The 19479-nt window shown below is 58.6% G+C and overlaps 1 protein-coding gene across 2 annotated transcripts; it reads left to right on the top strand.

Moving 5' to 3' along the window:
• The first annotated feature begins 3989 nt into the window (after nucleotides 1-3989).
• Nucleotides 3990-19098, top strand: TTYH1 (tweety family member 1). Of its 2 annotated transcripts, XM_025849005.2 has the most exons (14): nucleotides 3990-4230; nucleotides 7251-7429; nucleotides 9192-9303; nucleotides 10070-10290; nucleotides 12419-12514; nucleotides 13799-13871; nucleotides 14260-14335; nucleotides 14728-14783; nucleotides 14956-15048; nucleotides 15207-15299; nucleotides 18136-18278; nucleotides 18408-18453; nucleotides 18545-18625; nucleotides 18749-19098. In XM_025849005.2, exons 1-13 carry the CDS (start codon nucleotides 4105-4107, stop codon nucleotides 18581-18583), a joined length of 1353 nt encoding a protein of 450 aa, XP_025704790.1. In that variant the 5' UTR covers nucleotides 3990-4104; the 3' UTR covers nucleotides 18584-18625; nucleotides 18749-19098. The 2 variants fall into 2 exon arrangements, with proteins under 2 accessions (XP_025704790.1, XP_025704789.1); XM_025849004.2 differs by lacking the exon at nucleotides 18408-18453.
• The last annotated feature ends 381 nt before the right edge of the window (nucleotides 19099-19479 follow it).

The following is a 19479-nucleotide window of genomic DNA, read 5'->3' on the forward strand; positions in this document are numbered from 1 at the left end:
TCGATCCATCTTATTTTCTTTTTTGATCCATTTCAAAGGGAACTGAAGACCCACTACACTCCCCGCCCCCAGTTCCCCGATATTTAAGCATGCGTAGGATTAGCCAGAGTTCTTATTTTCTTTCGAGGTAAAATTTGCAGTGAGATGCACAAATCTTAAGTGTAGCACAAATGCAGATCCCTGGGAAACCCAAACCCTAATCAAAATACAGAATGATACCCTCACTCCAGCACCTTCCCAGTCAGCCCTGCCCCCACCTTCCTAGAGGTAACCTTTGCTCTGATTACTGTTAGTACCATAGATTAGCTTTTTTGTATGTTCTAGAACACCATCCAAATGGACTCATACAATATATACTCAACCACCTTGTTAAGCTGGTGAGTATCCCTGAGTTTGAGTCCTGAGAGGTACATGCTGAACTCTTTAGCCAGGACCTGCTCTGGTCTTCCGTCAAGAGAGGTAGGTCAGGAGGCCTTCCTGGAAGAGGTGTCATTGCTGCCTCTCTCTGGCTTCCTTCCTGCCTCCCTGGGCTGCTCCTCCGCAGCCTCTTCGTGGGCCCCTTCCTCCGCTTGCGGGTGCTGCTGAGCATCTGGCTAGACCAGAGCTTATAAATCAGCCAGCTCCAGCCCACAGACAGGTTTTATTTGGCCCACACGGTATTTTTTTTTTTTTGTATTTGAATTAGTTTTAACATTTAAGAGCTGAGGGATTTTGCTTTTAAAAATATCCAGATTTCTGTCTTCTCCTGGAAATTTGAAACATCTGGCAATGCTGCATCCCTCTTCCCATATGGCAATCATTGGCTGAAACTAGAGAGGAACAACCACGTTCTCTGAGCCCTGCTCCACTGGGGGGTTCTCAGGCACCCCAGCCCTGAATTAACAGCTATAGAGTTTGAGATGGCATTGCAGTGGTATTCAGCCAAAAACCCTAGAAATGCTCCGGGACTACCCTGGGAGAACCATTTACCTTTCCCACGAGAAAGAGACTCAGAGCAAGAGCAGGAAAAGGGCAAAGAGAACAAATTTCTATCGGACAGCATCTCGGCTCTCCCATTGACTGGGATGGATGCCTTGGGCTTAATCAGGAAAGGCCAGAAGCAGTGTCCTAAAGAATGCGGACCTTCTGGGACCCAAACTGTATGTGAGGGAGACAGAGATGGACACAAGAGAAGGAGCCAGAGGGAGAAAGGGAGATTCAGTCAACAAACCTTTTTCTGAAGGGGAGTGAAAAGGAGTGGTGTGTGTGCCTGTTTGTGTGTGTATGTCTGTCTGTTCATGCATGCACACATGCTGTGAGGAGGGGCGCAGGAGTAAAACACTGAGGGCCACCCCCGCCCCCCACCTCAGGAAGCCAATATAGTCTACTTCTACTTAGTAGGAATTACTCCTTTTCTAACACCAACCCAGATTGTTCTCTGGAATTCAAGATTAGTGTTTTTCAGATTGCAGGTTAAGACCCATTACCCAATCATGAAAAATTTAGGTTGTGACCAGATTTTTATTTCTGAAATAGAATAAGCATAGAAGATATCTGAGAGCATTGTGCTTTTTGGAGGTCAGTTTTGTTCATGAAACGTTTCACTTCAGATGTGTGTGTGCACCAGATCACATTGTAAAATGTATTTCTCAGTGTGGCTGAAGTCCCACACCCTCAAATATCCATATTGGGGAGGGTGGACATAAGGCCAGATGGTGGGAGACTTGAAAGCAGGACTAAGAGAGTTTGTTTGACCTGATCCCATGGGCAATAGGGAGCCACGGAGTGCTCTTGAGTCACTGAGTCACAACGACCACCTCACCCCACCCACAGATACATGAGCCCAGCTACACACATTATGGAATTTGGAATTCTTCTCCCCCTTAGCAAGTCCTGCTGGTTCTGCAAACATTGGCTGCAGACATGGTGTAGAAGATTATCCAACAAGAGCTTTTGGGACAGGCTAATAATCTCACCTCTTTCCCCTCATTTTACAGATAGAGAAGCAGAGACTCCAAGATGGGAAGTCACTTGCCTGGGGTCACTTAGCACAACTCATGGCTTCTCATCTCGGGAAATTTGTCTTCTCCAGGCCCCATGCATCCCATCTAGCTGGGGACAGTGGAGGACATGACTCCAGCCACTGGAGTTGGAATTGGAGGTGGGCTGGAGAAGACCAGGGTAGAGAGGATGAGAGAGAGAAGGAGAGAGAGAGAGAGAGAGAGAGAGTGTGTGTGTGTGTGTGTGTGTGTGGTGAGGGCAGCTATCCTCACTCTTCCCTGTCTCCATCATCAGTATCACACCATCATCATCATCACTCTCATTCCTATCAGCACCACCATCATCATCACCATCACCACCATCATCACCACCACCATCATCATCACCACCATCACCATCATCTCCATCATCATCATCATCATCACCACCACCACCATCATCTCCACCATCATCATCATCACCATCACCATCATCTCCATCATCATCATCATCATCACCACCACCACCATCATCACCATCATCATCATCTCCACCATCATCATCACCACCATCACCATCATCTCCATCATCATCATCATCATCACCACCACCACCATCATCTCCACCATCATCATCATCACCATCACCATCATCTCCATCATCATCATCATCACCATCACCATCATCACCATCATCACCACCATCATCACCATCACCATCACCATCACCACCATCACCACCATCATCATCACCATCACCACCATCATCATCACCATCACCACCATCATCATCACCATCACCATCACCATCATCACCACCATCATCATCACCATCACCATCACCATCATCACCACCATCATCATCACCATCACCACCATCATCATCACCATCACCACCATCATCATCACCACCATCACCATCATCTCCATCATGATCATCATCATCACCATCATGACCATCCCCACCATGACCATCACCACCACTATCATTATTTTTCTCCTAGCAATGGGATGGGCAACTACCTATCTTCAGCCCTTTCTTACCAATCTGGGGCACAATATTGGGATGAGAAAGGTGGAGTACTAACCTCCCCTTTTTCCTCCTGCCCATCTCAGTCCTTCCAGAGGAGGCCAGGTGTGGGGACCCCAGGAGGCAAAGTCTAGCCTAGCTCCACAAGAGTGGGACAGATCCCTGGGTCGGATTCCTGGGAACCTTAGTTTTAGCTCCCACGGTGACTGCCCGGGTGGTGATGTCAAAGTATCTGGGTCCCCTCCAAGGGTCTCTACTTCCCCACATATCAGGTGGTATCAGTGTGTTCCTGTGAGACTCATTATAGGCGGCGGCTGGAAAAATACTCTGTGAACTGTAAAGTGAATGGCAAGGGGAAGGGGGACCCTTATGTACACTGAAGTATCCTTAAAAGAGTTTGGAGAGGTTCTTAAACACGTGGCAGGCATTCTTATAAAGATGGCAGGGGTCGCTAGATAGATGAGCGGGGTTCTTCTTGGGGTGGGAGGGGTCCTTATGCCGATGTGAGGGGTCCTTAACCCTGGTATGCAGGCGTACATTCTGGAGTGGTCTGCACACCTAGGAAGGTTTGCGTATAGAAGCTGTGTCCTTATGCAGATTTTAAAAGGTGGGGCTTTTACCCAAATGACAGTCTTTACAGAGGAGAGTACCCTTACACACAGAAGTGAGGGTTTTTTTATTGATGCAACTGACGGTTATTTGTAAGATGCTGTGCAAATACTTAGTGACCTTTGCACAGACGTAAAGGTTCTTTCTAGAGATTAAGGGATCCTTTGCAGCTGTGGGGTGATAGCACAGTACGAGCGGCCTCATTTGGACAGGGATGTCGCTGGACAGCGTGGTACCTGCGCCGGCCGCAGGTGGGAGCCGTCACTGAGGGGCGGAGCGCTGGGGCCCGCTTGCGGCGCCGCACTCCCCCCGGCAGCCACCAGGGGCAGCACCGTCCCCGTCTGGCCCGCGCCTCCCCCCTCTTCCCCCAATCTCCGCCCCCCACCCTCTCCCTCCCCCTGCTCCGATCCCCTGAGCCCCGCCAGACCCCGCTCCGCCCGCGCCCCGCTCCACTGCCGAGGCTCCCGCAGCCCCGGCGTCGGCCCCGCTGCGCCCTCCCCGGGGGCTATGGGGGCGCCCCCGGGCTACCGACCCTCGGCTTGGGTGCATCTGCTCCACCAGCTGCCCCGCGCCGACTTCCAGCTCCGCCCGGTACCCAGTGGGTTCGCGCCCCAAGAGCAAGAATACCAGCAGGTGGGAGCGGGTGCGGGGTCGTGGGAGCGGGTGCGGGGTCCTGGGAGTCGGGGGCGGAGGGGGGAGGCAGAGCTTAGGGGTCGTGAGGGAGAAGGGGGCTGGGTGACAGATTCCTGTGTTCTCCGGGGGTGGGGGCCGGCCCGGACTTTGGGGTATCTGAAAGAGGAGGAGCATCGGGCTTCCATACCTGGAGGTTCCCCTGGGACAGGCGCTGGGAGACCAGAGCCCTGGCTCCTTAAATAAAGGAGGGCCAGGGGCCTGGACCCCTTAGTCCCAGAGGAGAGAAGGGACCGGGGAGCCTTGGATTCCAGGGTCTCTGAGAACTGCCCGGGAAGCTAGCCCCCAGGGTCATCAGGGCGATAGGTCCATTCTCCGTGTCCTAAAAGATGCCCCCTCCCCTGATAGGATCGGGGCGGTCCAGTTAAGGTGAGACAGGAACTGTTAAGGGTGGAGAGGAAGAAGGCTGGGGTGCCCTGGTTTAGGACGGGATTGAGACCTGAAATGGGGAAGGGGCGTGAGGGATTTGGGGCCAGGGCTGGGTAAACGAGGTGGAGGTGCTGTAAGAGGAAGCTTCCCGCCGGTCCCCAGTCCCAGGACAGAAGGGGTGGTCAGGGTGCTCGGGGTGGAGGGAATGAGATTCCATCTGGGGACCAGAGGGTGACAGAAATGGGTCCGGAGGGTGGAGCTGGGGTGGGAACGTTACAGAAGCAAGGGTCCCTGGGGAAGGGGGCCCAGCCTGGGTCAGCTCCAACAGGGGTGAAGGAACTGTCCCCTGACCCAGTTTAATTCAAGTCCTTGACTTTGAGATTAATGAGGAGCGAGGCTTGGCTGAGCCGCGGAAGGGTGGGGGAGTGTGTGCGTGGGGGCGGGTGCCTGGGAGTCCTGGTGGAGCCCCTGGATGTGTCCTGGGCCCTGCCTATTGGGTCTAGGCCCCTGGAATCTGTGCTAGGGAGCTCCTGGGATAAAGGCCTGGGGATTGGAGAGCTTAGGAGGTGTGTGGGGGGGTCCCAGAAAAGCAGAGAGGGGGATGTGTGCTGTATTCTGAGCTATTTGGGTCATGGCTGTGCCAGCAGGGAGCAGCTCCTCCCTGCCTACTCCATGCCGCCCTCTCCCCACCAGACAGGGACGGCCACCCCTCACCCACAGCCTCTCGTGTCCACAGTCACGACCTCCAGTGTTGGCCGCTGACACCTGCTCATGGCAGAGGAGACCATGCACCCGTTGCTGGCCCCAGTCACTGCCCAAGGCACCGGGAGAGGCTCACTCCGCCCCCCCCCACATGGACAGGCAGGGTGACAGCAATGGGACAGGCACGAAGTCACACGGCCCAGGAGGGGACACTGTCCCCCAGGAAGATGACCGCTGTGGGTGCAGCTGGAAAAAGTCAGGCACTGGGTGACACCGGGCTGGAAGACACACTCACACACTCACACACACCCCACAGTCACGTGTATACACACCCACAGTCACACATCCACACACACATGGACACGTGTTTATACATCCACACACATTCCTGTCCTCACACACTCACACACACCCCACACTCACTTGTATACACACTCACACATCCATACACACACACGGACACACGTTTACACATCCACACACATTCCTGTGCTCACATTCACACACCCCCCACACTCACACTCACACCTATATACACACACTCACACACACAATTCCTGCTCCCACTCACACACTCACTCACCCCAAGCTCACTTGTATACACACTCATACACACATCATTCCTGCCTTCACTCACACTCACACACCTAAACACACTCATACACACTCACATACCACAGTTACTTGTATACACACTCTCAACACTCACATTCTTACTCTCACACAGTCAGACACAAATTCACACATATATACACATATATTCACTCAAATATAACACACACACGTTCACATTCAAACACACTCACAACTTTCTCACACACACACACATTCAGGTGTAGTGTCTCATGGCAGACGCACAAATAAAACATCCAGTTTCACAGTCAGGAACACAAATGCACCACACACTTGTGTCATTCACACACACACACACACACACACACACTCCACACACTCCACACCACACTGCAAGGCGAAGGCGGAGACACACAGTGGTTTACAGGAAAGAGCATTAGTGAGTCTGGAGGGGCGATTCTGTTCCTGATGTTGCCCCTACCTGCTGTGTGGCTCAAGGTAAACCCCTGCCCCATTCTGGGCACCCCGCTGTAAAGTCCCGCCTCATGGAGAGCCCCGTTGTCCTGTGAGGCTTTTCCAACTGCACATAGCTGTTCTCTCCCTGCTTCTGTCCCCCCGGCCTTTGGTTCTGCCACCGTCTGTCTCTGTGTCTCCTTTCTCTGCATCACTGCTTTTCTGCTCTTATCTCTCTCTCTAGCTCTCTGTGCCTCCCTGTCTCCAAGTCTCCATCCCTGAGTCTTTGCACACACACCCTGTCATGGAGGCTGTCACGCCCCCCTCCCCGTGAGTCCCTGGGTGACAGACTCACACTGCGGTGGGTGTGCAGAGCTCAGCATCAGGGGAGTGAGTGAGCAGTGAGAGGGGAGGACCAGCAAGGAGGAGGAAGAGGAAACCTTCACACCATCTCCAAGGCACAGGCACCCCCTGGTCCCACCCAGTTCGGGATGCAGGTCTCAGAAGGTCCTGGGAGATGCTCTATTCCAACTGCCTGGTTGGAATGAGGAGGAGACAGTCTCAGAGAGGGAAGGCCCCAGCCGAAGGCCACACCCAGAGCAGAACTAGAACCCAAGATTTAGGCCTCTCAGTGGGAAGCTCCCTCCAGTGACCCAGCCCTAAACCGCCGAGCCCCAGCGGCCAGCCTGGGAGGGGCTGGGGACCCCATCTTTCCCCACAAACCTTAAAACCACAGGCTGGGCTTGGCCCCCCATTCTAGCCAGGCCTGCCTTCCACCTCCACCGAAGTCCTGGATCCAGGACCTCCAGCCACGCAGGGAGGGAGCAGCGAGCTCCTCTGAGGCCTCATGTCTCCCCCTTTCCCAGGCCCTGTTGCTGGTGGCGGCCTTGGCAGGCCTTGGCTTGGGCCTGAGCCTCATTTTCATTGCTGTCTACCTCATCCGCTTTTGCTGCTGCCGACCCCCAGAGCCCCCTGGGGCCAAGAGCCCCCCACCCGGGGGAGGCTGTGTCACCTGGAGCTGCATTGCTGCCCTTCTCGTCGGCTGGTAATGGGGCCCCAGGGTGGGTGGGGAGTGGGGACAGGGCTGCCCACCATCTCGGTCAGTCTTCCTGAGGGTGTCCTAGAAACCCACCTCAGCCTTGCAGCAGGAAGCACTGCTCCCATTTCATGGATGGACAAACTGAGTTTCAAGAGGAGGAGTGACTTCCCAAGGGCAGCCAGGCCTGCAGGAGCGGGTAGGGGTTAAGAGTGGCTTTGTCCCTGAAGAGCTGTGCAACTAGGGGAGTGATGTAATCTCTCCAGGATTCAGTTTCCACATCTCTGAAATGGACGTTATAGTAATGATGTCATTCATTAACTCATTCATTCATTCATTCATTCATTCATTCATTCCACAACTATTTCTTGGGGATCTACTATGTGCCAGGAGATACTGAACTGGCCAGGCGAGGCTCTTGCCCTCCTGGAGCTGATGTTCTAGTCAAGGAGACAGACAGCCAAGTAATATTTACAGTCCAGGAGACCAGACCTGAGCTGGTCTAACTCCTTCTCGCGGTAACCCTGGGCAAGTCTCAGGGAGAGGGAGAAAGAAAGCAACTTTTCAAGGCCCCTTTGCCCAAGTGGCAGAGTGGAGACCCGCAAGCCCCTCTCCGAGCCCGGGTGGTGGTGGTGGGGTTCTTCTTGCGGCCCCCCCTGGGGGGGGGGCGGGAGAGAGGGGAGGGGCACTTGAAGACACACCCTTACACCGTTCCCCAAGAGCCAGCTCTAAGCACAGCCCTCCCCATCAGGCCACCCCCACAGATCGGGACGCCTGGATCGGAGAGAGATCCGCCCCGGATCCGGGGGCGTGGCGGGCTGGGCCCTACCCCACTGCCTCACAGCGGGGAGCAGCACAGTGTGTTTGGGGGTGTCTGTGGGGGAGGAGACCTGGGCGTCCTATATCCAAACTGCTTCCTCTTCGGGCTCTCCTGACTGGGGGTGGACGGGGGTGGTGGACAAAGACCCCGTGGGGGAGAGACACGGCCGGCCCCCAGCGGCCTGGGAACAAGAGCAGCTTTGTCCCACTGTGAACAATGGGCGGGGGCGCCGGGGCGGGCGTGGGATCCAGGGCTGGGGGTGGGGCCCGGTGGCCCGGGCTGGGAACTGTGAGGGCGTCCGGCTCTCTCCGCCCGGTCGGAGGGACACACTGGGGGAGGGGGGGATGGGCCCGCATTCAGACCCCACAATGGAGCTCTGTGTGCCGGCCGCGGAGGGGCGGGGGCGCAGGCTTCTGGCCCATCGGCCCACATTCCCTTGCTTCGCTCTCAGCTGGCCAGACGCTTGGGTCCCGGGGGCGGGGGAAGGCGGGGAGCTCCAGCCTCGGGCCCCCCCGCCCCGGGAGATGACTGGGGGCCAGCACTCCTGGGAACCCCCAGGAGGCGGGGAGGGGATGGTGGCACCCTGAAGGGACAGGTGCTTGAGGAAAGGAGGGAGGGCTGGGTGTGGGGCCGGCAATCCTGGGGGGAGGGCTTCTCCTGGGGCTGGGCGTGACAGGGGTTCCGCTCCAGTGAGGTGCGGGTTAAATCTGCCCCCCCAGCCCCTCCCCTCCACCCACCATTAGCATCACAATGACGTCCCTGGGGCGGGGGCGGGGGGCTTCCCGTTACCTTGGCAACCGGTGGGGGCCAGGCTGGAGACGTTCCTTTCCCACGACGGGCTGGACCACTGGGGTGGGGGGTGGGAGATGGAATCGGGTGTGTGAGGAGGTGGGGGGACGCGGCCCCAGGGTCCCGGGACAGACTGTGATTTCCCGTCCCTCCCCTTCTCAGCGCCGGCATTGGCATCGGTTTCTATGGCAACAGCGAGACCAGTGATGGGGTGTCCCAGCTCAGCTCAGCACTGCTGCATGCCAACCATACGCTCAGCGCCATAGACCACCTGGTGAGGGGCCAGGCACTGGCCAGACCCCAGACCCACACCCAGACTGTTCCCCATACCCAAACAAAGGGCCACCTCCCAGAGAAACGGGACCCAAACTCAGAGCCAAGATCCCACGCCTGAGATTTGGGATCCCAGACTCAGACTCAGACCTCAGACCGTACACCCCACCTCCAACCCTGACTGCAACCGGGACCTTACACATGGCACCCTCAGACCCTCAACCCAGATCTGGAACATGGGGCTCAAATCTAGACCCCAATTCACTTAGTCTCAGCCCTGAACCCCTGCCCTCAGGTCAAATCCAGGCCCTCAGACCTGATCTGTGGCCTAAACGAAAGCTCAGGGACCTCAGTGCTGAGACCCAGGACTCTGACAAAAGGCCTCACTCCCATCCCCAGGCCCAGGGTTCCAGACCCAGAGCTGAGACCCAGGCTGACCTCAGACCTCAAATGTCATGTCCATTGCAGACCCTGGACCATGGAATCGAGACTCAGGACCCCAGACCCAGGCAGGCAGATGCCAACTTCAGACTCAAAAGCTCAGGCATAATTCCAGTTCTTGTGCCTTAATCTTAACCTGGGACCCAAGACACTGCCCACCCAGAGCTCCTGATGGGAGGCCACAGACCTGTACCTCATTCCACAGATGTCCTAGCCCCCAGATCTCAGACACCTGCCACTCCTACTTCACCCCCACACCCTTGGACCCAACCCCGGCCTCCCCAGACAATGCCCCCCTCTGACCCCAGACTCCCCTCTGCACGCAGGTGTTGGAGATGGTGGAGAGGCTGGATGAGGCCGTGAGGACAGAGCTGACCACTCTGGAGGAGGTGCTGGTGCAGCGCCTGGAGCTGGTGGCTGCTGCCCGGGGGGCTCGGCGGCAGGCGGAGGCGGTGGCCCAGCAGCTCCAGGCGCTGGCCTTCTGGCGGGGAGTGCCCTTGAGCCCCCTGCAAGTGGCTGAAGATGTGTCCTTTGTGGAGGAGTACAGGTGGGTGACCACTCTTCCTTGCCCTGGGCGGCAGGGGTTCTCACCCTGGGTGACTGTGCCTCCGGGGGAGATTGGGCAACGTCTGGGGGAGGGGGCGCTACTCGCACCTGGTAGGTGGGGACGAGAGATGCATCCTGCAATGCACAGGATGGCTCCCTGCAGCAAAGGATGACCTGTCCCGAGTGTCACAGTGCCCAGGCTGGAGGTGGACCCCATGGCCTGCTCACATCTTCACATCCATCCGCTCACTCACCCTCAGTCATCCATCTGACACATGCATCCGCTCAACAGATCCTTACTTAGCCCCTTCTGGTGAGAGAGAGGGGTGCCCCAGTGGTTAGGAACACGAGCTCTAAAGCCAGACGGCCACTCCGTGACCCTGTGACAAGTTACCAGTTCCGTGCCTTGGTGTCCCGATCTGTAAAGTGGGAAAGATGCGTAGTGCTCCCTTCATCGGATTGTTGAGGATCAGATGAGTGCATATCCGTTATGTGCTTACAACAGTGATGGGCACACGCTATACAGGTGTGTGGGAAATGTAAGTTTTTATGAGACAGGGCAATGAACAAGACAGCAACTTCTGCCCATCTTCCAGGAAGGGGCCCAATAAGGAGCAAACACTTGTGAGGTGGTGGGTGGTAAGAGCTTTGGAGAAAAGTGAAGCAAGGGAGGGGGATGGGCTGGGGACAGTGACTGGCAGTTTGCATGTGCAGTGGGCATGTGTGGGCGTGGGGGGTGGGGGTCTGGGGAGGCCACACCGAGAAGGTGATATGTGAAGGAGGAACAGGTTATGCAGATATCTGGGGCAGGCACCCTTGCCAACAGCCAATATGATGAAGTCCTCATTGCTTTGGCTGCTAGGAATTATGTCTCCTGTTTATCCGACACCTTCTGAGGGTCCTGCCCAGGCGCCGGGGCAGAGGCAGGACCCCGTCTCTTGCCTCCTGGCTTCTGTGCTCCAGGGTGGAGGCCCACCAGGGCTGAAGCAGTCCGTGACGAGGACGCCCCCGCGGGGCATCAGACAGGCCTGGGTCCCAGGGAGTCCGGGTTCTGCACTGTGGCCTAGCCACGGGCCAGGCCTCAGCCCCCCTCCAGGGGCCCTAGGTAGCCGTGCAGGCTACGCCGGAGTGAGGCAGACCCACCGCCAACAGGAAACGTCTCTGGATGTACCAATATGAGTGCCTGGCCCTCGGGAGTCCTCCCCCAGCTAAGGTGGCCAGTTTCCTGCAAGGTTACAGGGGCCCCTGGAGGGAAAGCTTCCTGGCCAAGTTCCTGGAAGCCCAGAGCAGGAGTTCACAGCAGCTTAGGGCAGAAGGGTCGGCTGCTCCTGACGGAAGCGAGAGAGTGAAGCTGGGGTGTGCGGTGGGGGCCCTGGGAGCAAAAGCCTGCAGGTCTCCCAGGGCCACGCGGCCCGGCTCCCCCTTGGGAAAGGAGGGTCCTTTTGCCACTCCAGCGCTCCAGCCTCACACAGCTGTGTGCGGACCATGGCCAGTGCCGCTCTTTACGGAGCATTCACGCCATGCCGGTCCTCCGAGCAGAGTGAATCAATCATTAATACTTAACTAGCATTTGAAGTTCTCTGAGTAACATTCAAGCTGCTATTTCAGGGTGTCCGTGTGCCCGGCACCCTTCCAAGCTCGTGCTCCTTAGCCTCACAACACCCTCTCGGAGCAGGTGCTGCTGATCTCCCCCACGTTACAGGCAGGGAAACCAGGGCACAGGAGGCAAAGCTCCTGAGACAAGGTTGCGTGCAGGTAGGAGGTGGAGAGCCTGGCCGAGCCCCGGGTCGTGCAATAGGACACTCGGCCCGCGCCTGGGAACCACTCACTTCACTCTGCAGGGTGCCCTGGCAGGTGGGGCTCCAGGGGGCCAAACGCTCGTCCCCGGTGACAGGGCCTGTGCACCGTCCAGCCGGGGTGGGGTTCCAGGCGCCCAGACCCTGGCACCTGAGCTCTGACTGGCTGCAGTGGCCCGCCTCCCAATGCACCCATTTCAAGAGGAGCTGGCTGTGGCCTGGGGACCAGGGCATGAGCGTGGGGGTGCCGCCCCCCTCTGCCAGGCCCTGGTCTGGGAGCCTGGGTACGGAGGGCTGGATTTGCTGCTCAGTGTCACCCTGTCCCTTCCCCAGGTGGCTGGCCTATGTCCTTCTGCTGCTCCTGGAGCTGCTGGTCTGCCTCTTCACCCTCCTGGGCCTAGCAAAGCAGAGCAAGTGGCTGGTGATTGTGTAAGTCTGGGTGCCCTCAGGGCAGGCTCATGGCCCAGCACAAGGGGACCTCTGTCCATCCCACAGCACTCTTGCAACAGGGACCACTGTCCTTGCCAGGTTCATGCTCTCATTCCCTCGTCCCACAAACTTCCATGGAGGTCCTGGGCCGGGTCAGCACGTACAGAGGCACCAGGCCTAGTGTAGGACGGGCTGGGCAGACCCAGAAACACAGGCCTTGAGGCGCGGGAAGGGCTCCAAAATCCTAGGGGGGGAAATATATATATATATATATAATGAGGATGGGGTGATTACTGACTTCTACTGAGGGCTGTGCACACACAGCCCCGTGAAGGAGGGGCCCATCAGGCACCTGACTTGCAGAGGGGGGACTGGAGGCAGAAGGTGACCACATCTGAGGTGCGTGACCGTTACGTGGCTCACGGGAAGCTCAAGACCACACCCTTATTTAATGGCTCCTTCTGTGCGGCCAGCCCTCTTCGGGAACCCTCACACTGACGCTGTGAGGAGATGCTTTCCTTTTCCCCATTTAACCCAGGGGGAGACAGGGGCTCAGAGAGGTTGGGCCACTTGCCCCAGGCCACATAGCCCGGAAGTGCTGGAGCTGGTTTTCGACCCAGGCCAGCCCATTCCATTTAGAGCAGTCCTTGTATCCTCCACGCCTCTGGGGGCCCTGCTGGTGCTCCCCAGTCTCCACACCCACCCTGGGTGAGAAGTCCTGCTGTCCCATGCAGGCTCTCCCTGAGGCTGAGAGATGGTGACCACCCTCCAGTGCTGACCCTTGCCCCTAGACCCCATCCCCAGAGGAAAACCAGGCCGCAGTTCTAGCCCTGGCGGCACCCATGCCTTGGAGGAGGAGTGTGAGCAGAGCAGGAGGCTCACCAAGCTGTGCTCAAACCTGAGAGACCTGCTTGGGAACCACTGGACTCCTGCAGATTCAAAGCCAGGAAGCAGAGTCCAGAAGTGGGCAGTGGCTCTCCCAGAATCCCAGAGCAAGGCAGGGGCATCTCTGGGCTGGGATCTGGGCTGCTGGCTTGGCAGCCCAGGGCCCTTCTCAGCATCCTCCCCCTCACTCCCAGGCAGGGACCAGATGTTCAGTTCAATGTCAACAATCTCAGGTTGTTGAGACTCCCCCTGTCTCCCCTAATTCTGATCCTCCAGGCTCCAGAGGTTGGTGGGGAAGGGGGAGGGGCAGTGATGGGATTTGGGGTGGGGGAAGGGAAGAGGTGAGGCAAGTAAATTAAAAACCCCAGAACCCGAAACCAATCCCCTCCCCTTTTATAGGATGACAGTGATGAGTCTCCTGGTTCTTGTCCTGAGCTGGGGTTCCATGGGCCTGGAGGCAGCTACAGCTGTGGTGAGTAATGGAGGCTGGGCCCCTGGGCCCTGGGGCAGGTCCTGAGGGAAAGGACTACACAGGTTCTGAGGTCTAGAAGCTAGAGACTTGGACACTAGGGAGGAGGAGCCTGGGGGTCTGGACTCCTGGGTCTGAGGGAGGAGGGGCTGGGGGCCTGGACTCCTGGGTCTGAGGGAGGAGGGGGCTGGGGGTCTGGACTCCTGGGTCTGGGGGGGGAGGGGCTGGGGGCCGGGACTCCCGGGTCTGAGGGAGGAGGGGCGGGGGTCTGGACTCCTGGCTCCCCAGGGATGATCAGGGAAGGGGTTGGGGGGCAGGTGAGCCAGACACTGAGTTCTGTGGAATTAGAGCAGTTTCTGGTCTGAGCCCCTCTTCCTAATGCCTCTCTCAGGGCCTCAGTGACTTCTGCTCCAGTCCTGACACCTACATCCTGAACCTGACCCAGGAGGAGACTGGGCTCAGCTCAGGTGACCCCACCAACCCCGTGCAGGCTCTGCATCCTCAGGCCTCTCTGCCCAGTCCTGCCTGGGGTCCGGTGGGGGGGTGCTGGGTCTCAGAAGCTCTCAGCACCTCTCCTGGTGGCATGGGAAAGAGACAGGGATACAGATGCGGGATTCAGGAGAGAGCAGTTGGGAGACAGGGTTGGGCGTCCCTCCCCAGGAATGGGAAGATTTGGCCACTTGGGAGAAATGCTGCACAATTTAGTCAAGGGCAGGACGGCAGGACAGTAGCCTGTCCCTGAATGCAGGGCCGCTGGGAAAGGAGGCCCCTGGGCTGGGGAGAGGCCCCTGGCCCTGAGGGTTGGGGAGGCTGCGGGGACCCAGGCTCATGGGCTCCCCCTCTTTCCCTCCTACTTCAGACATCCTGAACTATTACTTCCTCTGCAATCAGGCGGTCTCCAACCCCTTTCAACAGGTTAGGGGTGCAGGCAAGGGAGCCGGGTGGAGGAGGGCGGGCTGGGGCCTAGACTGCGGGTCCTCCGGGAGGCTGCGGGCGCCAGGGGCCTTCGGTCCTGTGTCCCCGGGGAGGAGAGTGGTCTGGGGGCGGCCAGCCACTACCCGGTCCTCCTCCCCCTGTCTTCCCGCAGAGGCTGACTCTGTCGCAGCGAGCTCTGGCCAACATCCACTCCCAGCTGCAGGGCCTCGAGCGGGAAGCTGTCCCCCAGTTCCCTTCTGCGCAGGTCGGCCGCCCGGCGCTCCCCCCACAGCCCCGACTCCAAGGGGAAGGGCGGGCTGTGGGCGGGGCCCGCGGCCTGCGGGCGGAGCCCGCCGAGAGGGGCGGAGCCCGGGCCAGCCCGGCCCCGCAGGAGCAGGTGGGATAACGCTTGCTCCCGCGCAGAAGCCTCTGCTGTCCTTGGAGGAGACGCTGAATGTGACAGAAGGAGACTTCCACCAGTTGGTGGCGCTGCTGCACTGTCGCGGGCTGCACAAGGTGCGCCCTGTCCCCCGTCCAAATTCTTCCAGGGAGCCCGAAAAATCCTTACGTTTCTCCCTTGCCTATCCACCCACCCCCATCCGTCCATCTGTCGTCCGCATCCGCTCGCTCCACCGCCTCCCCTCCCTACACCGCCCCCCCTCCCCCCCCCCCCGCCACCCCTCCCCATCCCCCTTCCCTCCCCCCTCCCCGTCTCTCCCCTGGAGCCCCTGCAGCCTCGGGAATGCTGGAGACAGCGTGCGTGGGCTCCTGTCCTAGCTCCTGAGCCCAGACAAGTCACTAAGTACTCTGTGCCTCCGCTTCCTCCCTTATAAATGAACCGGGATTGCAGGGGCTTAGTAGCTGTAAGGCTCTCCACACTGAAGCAGCAGGGCTGGGCAGAGCAGCCCAGAGAAAGCATGCCTGGTGTCCCGCAGACACGTCCAACCTTGGCTCTGCCGCAGCTGTGTGGCCACTGGCAGGAGAGAGTCCCCGAGTCCCCATTCCCGTCACCCGTGAAAGGACAGAGAGGATACCCGCTTTTCTGGGCGGGGCCACAGTCTGTTAGGGTGACTCACCTGTGCCTGGCTTTACTAGGTGTGGCACAGGTGGGATGCACCTTTGCCCTCGTTAGTCATGCTGTCAGAAGGAAATGTTTTCATCACCCCTTCTTACAGATGATGTGCGGAGGGCCGGGTCTCCCCACTGGCCCTGGCACACCACCTCTCCCTCTGTAAGCCTCCACCGCCAGGCAGTCACTCAGTGTCATCCCTTTGCTTCCTCACCCCACCCCCATCCCAAGGGCCCACTGCCACTCAGGCCTAGTCTTCCCCCCTGGAGGAGCGCACATGCCTCCTCCCCGCTTCTTGTCTGTCCCCCCCCCACCCCCGGGCTCTCCAACAGGGCTGCCAGATTTAGCAAACAACAAATACCTCTTCACTGTAAGTAGGGCCCACGCCATACTGGGGACATGTCTGTACTAAATATTTTTTTGTTGCTGGGCATCTGAAATTCAAGTCTGTGTGGGCATCCTTAGTGATCGCATCCCTTCCATGGCTCCCACTGTCCCCAGAGCTTCTCAGATTGGCACTCTAGCAAGGGGGCAGTGGTGGTGGTGGGGGCAAGGAATCAATACTCAGAATTGCTGAATACCTGAGCTGCAGAACCCTAGAAGGCAACCCTGCTCTTTTATTCGAGGGCAAACTGAGGCCCACAAATTTCTCTGTGGTCCAGGCCAACACTGGGCCGGATCGCACTTCCCAAGGTTCACTGTGGACAGAGGGAAGGGGGGGAGGGGGGAGGGTGGGTCAGAGTCTCACTCTCTACTCTGTGCACCCCATGACTCCAGGCCTCAGTTTCCCCTCTCTGGGCTTTAGGGTCCCCACCTATTACAATCAGGATTGAGGGACATCAGGGATAAAGTGGCAGGAGGGTGCCTCTGGAGCCTGACAGATCTGGCTCTAATCCCACCTCTGCCCCTTCCAGGCTTTGTGACTCTGGGCAAGTGGCTTGCCCTCTCTGGGCTTCAACTTTCTGCCACGGCAAAAGGCAGCAGTGTGAGGGGGCCCAGATCTCTGCTTGCAGGCCTAGGAGGGGGATGAAAGGGCATTGTCTAGGTGCCTGATACAGTAAAAAGAGAACGCCCCATTGCTCTGACAGGCCCCTCGCTTGGGCTTCACTGGCACAGTACCAGACACTGCTGCCCCCTACCCAGGGGCTCAAGCCAGAAACCTAGGATCATCCCTTTTGCCGTCTGTCCTTACCTCCCACAATCACTCCCCAGGAAAGCTCTGCCGGCCCTTCCTCTGAAGCCCATCTGGACTCCGAGCATGGCTCCCTCCACCATTGCTGCTACCCTGGTCACCCTCCTCCCCTCCCACCCAGTGGCCGCAGAGCATTTTCCCCGCTCCCCTGCTGGCCCCCTCACCCCATCTGTCGTCCCACAACAGCTAGCAGCTGGGTGAGCCTCTATCACACAATCCGATCAAGTTCTTTCTCCACTAAACCCCTCCAGGGACTCCCTGGCACACGGATTAGAGTCTAGCTCCTGGCCTCACCTGCAAGGGCCCGGGCTGGTGCCAGCCTCAGCTCCTTGCACCCCGTCCCCGCACGGGCCACAGCAGCCCTCAGACAGTTCCCGGGCCTCGAGCCCACGGTTCCTTCCTGCTGTCGGGGCCCGGTCCTGCCTTCTGGTCCCCTCTCGGCTTACGGTCATCTGAAATGACTTTCTGGAGCCTGGTAGCTCACGTATCCCTGGGACTGGGAGCCACATCTGGCACAGAGCAGGCCCTTGGCTAATCTGTGGGATGAATGATGGCTGGGCATTCAGGAAATGGCTCAGCTCATTTCCAGGGATGCCGGGGAGTGGCGGCCAGCATTTACTGTGTGCGTTACGTGCAAGGTATAATTCCAAGTCAGGGGTTCTTCCAAGCATTATTCTAAGTGTTGTAAGCCAGAGATTTTGCCCCCGGGGGGGGCATTTGGCAATGGTTGTCACAGCCAGGGTGGGGGTGCTCCTGGCATGTAGTGGGCAGAGCCCAGGGATGCCGCTCAACATCCTACAGTGCACGGGACGCCCCGCGACGGAGAATCATCGGGCTCACGGTGTCGGAACCCCAGCACTGGACCAAGGCTGAGCCGGTGTGGTGGCTGGAGGTGGGGTGGAGGGGAGGCCAAGATTTGGGTTTACACCTGCACGTGTAATGATGACTGTGCTTGGAGCACCTCCTGTGTGCTTGTACGGAGGCAGAGATATTGAATGACTTGTCCAGCATGGCACAGGCCGGTGGTTGGGGGTGAGGAGGCGGTCCCGGCGGCACCCCGCCCCCCCCCCCCCCGCCCCCGGCCACCCCAGGATTACGGCGCTGCCCTGCGGGGCTTGTGTGAGGATGCCCTGGAAGGCCTGCTCTTCCTGCTGCTCTTCTCCCTCCTGTCTGCAGGGGCCCTAGCCACCGCCCTCTGCAGCCTGCCCCGTGCCTGGGCCCTCTTCCCACCCAGGTCAGGAGGGGAGGGCGGGCGTGGTCCCCGGGGGAGGCGGTGTGGGCTGGACCTCTGGGCTGCTGTTGGGGCGGCAGCCTCCTGACAGGTCCCCCATCCTGCTTCTCTGCTACTCCCATCGCCCCCCAGTGACGACTATGACGACGCAGATGATGACGACCCTTTCAACCCTCAGGTACCGGACTTGCTGGTCTGAGGGAGGAGGCCAGGGGCCTGTGCTACAAAGCCAGATCCCCTCCACGCCCCCTCCCCGATCTCCCCCGCAGGAATCCAAGCGCTTCGTGCAGTGGCAGTCATCTATCTGAGCCCCTCCTCCGTGCCAGACTGGAGCCTGAGCCCCCACCCCGGTGAGCTTCCAGAGTGGTACCCCAGCTCCCCCCGTGGCCAGCCCCTGCTCGCCTCTCTCGCTCCGGGCAGGGGAGTGGCCCTGCCGCCTGCATCTGGTGCGCTGTGTCTGCCTCTCTCTGCAGTTCCTTCCCTGGCTGCCGGAGAAGACCCCACTAACCCAGCCTGACTGGGCTCTCGCCTCTAACAGCACCTCTGGCCACGGACACCCACACGGGCCGCCTCCCTGCCCTGCCCCCTCTCCCACGCGCGCCCTTGCCCCGGGGAGTCAGCCAGGGGGCAGGCCAGGCCTTGGGGCTGGCGGGGAGGGGCAGCCAGCTAGCCCCGCAACCCCTCACCCCTGGCCACCAGGCCCATCCTCGAAGGGACATGAGTGTCCTTGTCCCTGCCAGGCCCCAGGGGGCTTAGGGCTGTCATCTCAACTTATGGCACTAACTCGGGAATGGGTTGATTTGAAATAAAAGGGAAAACTTTATTTTACAAGCAGCTGGGTCCTTATTTTTCTCCTCCCTGCTCTGGCCTCCTGATTGGGGCCGGGGAGACCCCTCCACTGCCTCCTCCTGGCTGCCAGGCATTTCCAAGGACACTGGGTTTTTGTTTTGTTGTTTTTAAAATAATAATGACTTTTTTGCCTGATTCTAAAAGTAGAACACATGTCCTGACCCAGGAAGAGATCAGACAAGCCAGGAATAGATCTGTGTGTGTGTGTGTGTGTGTGTGTGTGTGTGTGTCTGTGACAGAAGACAGATGTCAAGTCAGAGTGAAAGGCCGTGTGGTTTCAAAGCTCTGCGGACACCTTGGTCTCCGTCTGGAAGAAGATGTTCTACAGACGAGACAGGTGAAAATCTACCAGAGA

The sequence above is a fragment of the Callorhinus ursinus genome, unplaced genomic scaffold, assembly GCF_003265705.2.
Source record: "Callorhinus ursinus isolate GAN/ISIS: 27379988/994484 unplaced genomic scaffold, GSC_fseal_2.0 scaffold106, whole genome shotgun sequence".
Lineage (NCBI taxonomy): Eukaryota > Metazoa > Chordata > Mammalia > Carnivora > Otariidae > Callorhinus > Callorhinus ursinus.

Bases quoted from the DNA above. Each gene is read 5' to 3' on its own strand.
- TTYH1 (XM_025849004.2), top strand. From the start codon at position 4,105: ATGGGGGCGCCCCCGGGCTACCGACCCTCGGCTTGGGTGCATCTGCTC. The intron at 14,784-14,955 runs GTTAGGGGTGCA...GTCTTCCCGCAG, and splicing joins TCTCCAACCCCTTTCAACAG to AGGCTGACTCTGTCGCAGCG. The intron at 18,279-18,544 runs GTCAGGAGGGGA...TCTCCCCCGCAG, and splicing joins TGGGCCCTCTTCCCACCCAG to GAATCCAAGCGCTTCGTGCA.